Raw genomic sequence first — 5,107 nt, forward strand, 5'->3', positions numbered from 1 at the left:
TAATCCACCGTAACTTTGTTATGTCTAATTTAGGCGCGCACACTGAGGTTTTATAGGGGTATTCATTATAAAGTCTATATTTTTCATCTTGACTTCTTTAATTACGAGGAGTTTTGACTTGGTAATCAGTTTTGATAGTCTTTGTCTTTTTACCAAGACGAGTCACACCGCCGAAACAATGTTTTTCATATTTTACTGGAAGAGGAAAAGGAAAGTACTAAAATAAATCCCAACGTTTTAAGGCCGCTTAAAGTTTTCTACCTTTGAAGGTGCCCTTCAATTGCCTTTCAATACCGTTAAAAGACAGCTGTGTTCATTTGTTCATTTTGCTTGTACTAGTGATGTTTTTAAACCAAACAAAAGAGTTAAATCCCCCCAAAATGTGTGTTAGTTGAGTGAATAAAGCCTTACTGGTGTGCAGCCAGCTCTGGAAGGTGAGGCTGCATTTCTGCACATCGAAAGGGAAGTTGTAGATGTTGAGCGTGCAGGCCGTCACCACCTGGATGGGCTTGTAGTTTCGCACCAGTCCATCGTGGGTCACATAGACGTACGGTATGTCCGGAGACTTCCCCACATCCACACTGTCGGAGAGAGGCAAAATATTGATATAATTTGATGTAGCACCAAAGACAGACTCTCTGAGAATAATTATTTAAGTGACAGAAAATGGGGTGTTTCTCTTACAACTCATTGATGAGGATGTCCGGCACCCACACGTTAGCCGTAGGTAAAGAAACCTGTTTCACTTCATCAAAATCCTCCGGGTTCCACACCAGGAATTCATCTGTCCATGACTAAGATATGAAAGAAAGGAAGAGGCTAAATTACTATATATTAAATATAGATGAGGGCTTTTTGCACAGGGTTTAAATACATTATAAATGTTAAAGTAACAGAAGATACATGTTAAACGTATGCATTCGTTCTGAAAGACATAAGGATTAGAGGTAAAAGATAACACACAATGTGTCAGATTACTAAATTATCTTTCCTAGTAATCATAACAAATTGGTTTAATGGATCCGGTATTTGATAGTGAAAAGTTGCAGTAGCTTCCTCCCAGATGGAGCATCTTTAGGACAAATCACCGTTCATGTTTGGATTTGTCATTTTTAGAAACTAAATGTAGTCTTACCTGCCTGTACCACACATACGTTGTCAAAACCTGGTTCTTCTCGTCCTGTAATTGAATCGAAATCTTCAATTAGAGACAGATTTGTTATATATATTTTATTTGAATATATGTTTACTCTATACTCTACTCTATTTTTTTGTATTAGTCAATTTATTAGCACGTTGGAAACAAACAAACAATAATAATAATAATTATAACAAAGAGAAGCAAAATTTTAAAAAAAGTTCAAGGTATAAACAAATAAATTCAAATAGTTTCCGTCATGTTCAAAAGGGGCAAGAAGAAGCTTAAAAGCGTTTCTGGTCCGACCCCCTCTAGCGTGCATTGTTCATGAAAATTACATATATAATCATTTCATTTAATTTCAAACCTTTATTTAACCAGATTGGTCCCATTGAGATCATAGATCTCTTTTTCAAGGGAGACCTGCATAATAATGTACCGTTCTGGATGTGTGTAATTAGGGCTGCTCGATTATTGCAAAAATCTCGATTATTTGGGTCAATAATTGATATCACGATTATTAAAAACGATTATCCATTTACTTTGAAAACATCCATTTATAGAAAATAAAAAAAATGTGAACAGTATGTTTTTAACAGTTGATTACCCTGAGCTCCAAGCATAATTCAACTGACAAATCAATAAAATAAAATAAATTAATACAAATAAATAAATAATCGTTTTATTTCGGTTATGTTGTTTTCATATTCGTTGCAAGCCAAAATCGTAATTGCGATTAAAATACGATTAATTGAGCAGCCCTTTGTGTAATAGTTTATTTGTTGACTATGACTCACCACATTGAGGATGGAGTACACCATGAGGTCGATGGCCACGATGGTGGACGTCCTCCAGTCCTTCACCGGTCTCACTCCCTTCTTATAGCCGGCACTCAGAAACTCAGAGAGACGCACCAAGGTGGCGTTAGCAAATCTCCCTGTGCTGCTGCCCGGCTTCTTCACTGAAATGTATCAAGTATTCATCTTTTATATGAGCTGACTGTTAATATTACATTTTTCTGCAGAAGAGATGCATAAAAAAAATCTGAAGTTAATTTAAACGTTATAGAATGACATTGTTTCTAAAGCTAATCTACTTTTTTAGAATAAGATCTGCCTGATTTCAATGTAAATAGTGTTTAAATAAATTGCAAATAAACCATTTTGTTTGAAATTAGAAATCTGTTGAATATATTGAATAATTCAGATACAAATTAAAACCAAATACAGTTTAAAATTAAATATATTTAGTAGCAGATTCCGGCTATTATAACCAATATGACTTATAAATAATGTATTAAGATATGGTAAATGGTATTTATTTAGTGCAATAATAATAAATAGGCAAGCATTTTGGGTTAATAAAATCAAATATGTACCCAAGTATGCATAATGGTAAAAAACAAACAATTAAATAAGTAGCAGCATTATAAAATAAACAAACTAGCTGCCAAATCATAATAATAATAATAATAATAACAACTTAGATTTATATAGCGCTTTACCTAAAAATAATGATAATAAATAGTTAAAACTATATATTGCACTTAAGCATATTTAGAGCACATCAGTCAGCAGTCAATTCCATTTTATTTTGGTACTTCCTTGGTACCGCCATTCTCTACATTCCTGCTAATTATCAATATACTACAGTTACATATTTAAAGCCACTAAATGTAGTTTAGTTTAAAGAGAATCTGCTGTACCTGTGCAGGCTCTGGTCGCTCCTTGAATAAAGAGTAAAATGAGTGCGGTCCACGCTGATGAGGCTCTCATGGTGCCGCTTCACCTGGAAGTCTTCCTGCCGCTCTGATGAAAGGCCTCGGGACGCCTCACTCACATATCCTCCGTATCCCTCCACCAAATCCATCACTACACCCTCCCGCACTATGAAAACCTTGTTAGTGTCATCGCAGTCTGACGCCACTCCTCCTCCCGTTCAATAAAGATCTGCCAGATAAGTGGAGCTAAGAGAGTGCAGAAATTAAAACTAGTAAAGTGGGTACTATGTCATGTCTGAGTAATCGTTTAATTAAGTAGTGCGTCAACATCAGACCACTGGAGTAATTAAGAGACTGTTAGACAAGACTGTTAACTCACTTACTGGCGCTTAAGTTTCACAGTTAGGGCTTCACAATTAATTAATACCTTATTAAAATATGGACTTTGGCAATTTCCAAATCATTGTAAGGCGATTTCTTTGTCTATTTATTGTTCAAATATTCTTTTTTTGCTCCTTTTTTTACGACATATTCCTCTTAATGTGTTTATGTATGCCTCATGCACAACAACAAAACAAATTCCTCATATGTGTAAACCTACTTGGCAATAAGCCGATTGTGAATCTGATTTTAAAGCTAAATATGCGGTAAAATACCATTCGAAAGAAGTATCGCGGCTCGGCCTACACAAGGTTTATGCCTGGCTGAATGATCATTTATGAACTGAAAAATCACGTAAAATAACCGGCAATCTTTCCTAGTTTATTGTCCAGTTCCGTCCCAAATCGCACAAAACTCAATAGGCGCTTTCACACCAAGTACTTTGCCGTACTTAGTTCATCAGAACTCTTTAGTTCTGATGAACTAAGAGCAGATCGCGTTCACACCCCGGAATAAATCCCTGGGGGAGAATTAGGCAAATGAAGCCGCTGACGTCACTTCTTCTTCTTCTGCTTTGGGTTTACTGGCATGCCGCAAACCACTTCACGGTGTATACTGCCACCCGAAGTCCCCGGCCGGAAGTCCCCGGAGTTGGGGACTGGCTTCAGTAGAAGCTGCTGGGACTCCCTGCAGCTTCTACTGAAGAGTAAATCGCCAGAACGCGACACCTCCTCATCTCCACCGCTCCCATGTTTTTTTTTGTGTTGCCATAAGTTAGTCTCTCTCCGTTGGTGCGCTGGGCTAATGCTAATAATGCTAATGCCAGCAAATACAATGGCGGCTTCACAAAACTTTTTTTACGGGGCGTAGTTTGCAATCCGCCCAGCCAATCAGAAATGGGAACCTTTTTCTCCCAGGAAAGTACCTGCTCTCTAGCAGGGACTAAAAAGGGGGTGGAAAGGTTCTCATTAACTAAGTTCTAATTCCGGATTTTTTTGGTGTGAAGTGAAGTTGAACGCACATTTTCGGAAATATTTCGGAACTATACTGGGAAAAGTACTCCGGTGTGAAAGCGCCTAATGACACATTTCTAAGCATCAAATAGAAATGTGGTTTGGATTTTCACACAGATATATTAGGTGGTTTACTTGTTGAGCTCTTAAACTGCTTCCCACTATTCAAAAATAACAGATGTGAATGTGCATAGACTGATTTCTCATGTCTTCGGTGTAATTCAGAATAAATAATAGGCAGGTTCCTGGTTGATTTGTCTTCATGAGACTTTTATTTTCACTTTTCTCATTTACTATATTCACAAAACATTCATTTTAAAGGGCTTATCTTTTCAAGCATTGATCGAGTCTGTCCACAAAGTGGAAGCACAAAGGGATTAGAAACTTCATACAGACTGTAACGAAGCACTTCATCTCCAGCTCTGGTTGCATAACATCATGAAACCAGATCCACTGGAAGAAGACATTCTCAGATATGTGTAAATTGTGTTAATATGGATCTTTCCAGTATATCAAGTTCTCCATGACGCACATTTGATATTCTAGTCAGGATATCAGGAAACCACCAGGGAAAAGAGGCAACGCAGCGGAGCTCTGAAGGCTTTTATTGATCTGTTTTCTGGCAACTGGATTGGAGATTAAAGTATGAATACAATAGCATAACATCACACTGAGGATTATCTGCTTTATTACACATTATCTTTGAGTGAATCTTCACTGTCGGGAATACATAACAGACGCGATAGAGTCATGTCTTTCTCAGACTATGATGTTGCTTTACAGTGGCAGTGCAATATCTGGATGTTAGGCAAACTGAATATTTAAACAATAGTACTAGTTTCAGACAAATTCAAT

General features: G+C 37.0%; 1 protein-coding gene across 1 annotated transcript in view; it reads right to left on the reverse strand.

The window, feature by feature from the left end:
• The window catches only part of LOC104954612 (5-hydroxytryptamine receptor 3A-like), a 28,702-nt gene extending 25,695 nt beyond the window's left edge, over nucleotides 1-3,007 (reverse strand). The window contains exons 1-5 of the mRNA XM_010781762.1: nucleotides 2,890-3,007; nucleotides 1,936-2,099; nucleotides 1,136-1,180; nucleotides 685-794; nucleotides 412-581 (exon numbers count right to left, since the gene is read on the reverse strand). Of these exons, the coding sequence (XP_010780064.1) occupies nucleotides 412-581; nucleotides 685-794; nucleotides 1,136-1,180; nucleotides 1,936-2,099; nucleotides 2,890-3,007 (607 nt within the window). The remainder of the gene's footprint in view (nucleotides 1-411; nucleotides 582-684; nucleotides 795-1,135; nucleotides 1,181-1,935; nucleotides 2,100-2,889) is intronic.
• Nucleotides 3,008-5,107: the final 2,100 nt, after the last annotated feature.

Source organism: Notothenia coriiceps, unplaced genomic scaffold (genome assembly GCF_000735185.1).
Source record: "Notothenia coriiceps isolate Sejong01 unplaced genomic scaffold, NC01 NC01_scaffold00023583, whole genome shotgun sequence".
NCBI classification, from domain to species: Eukaryota; Metazoa; Chordata; class Actinopteri; order Perciformes; family Nototheniidae; genus Notothenia; species Notothenia coriiceps.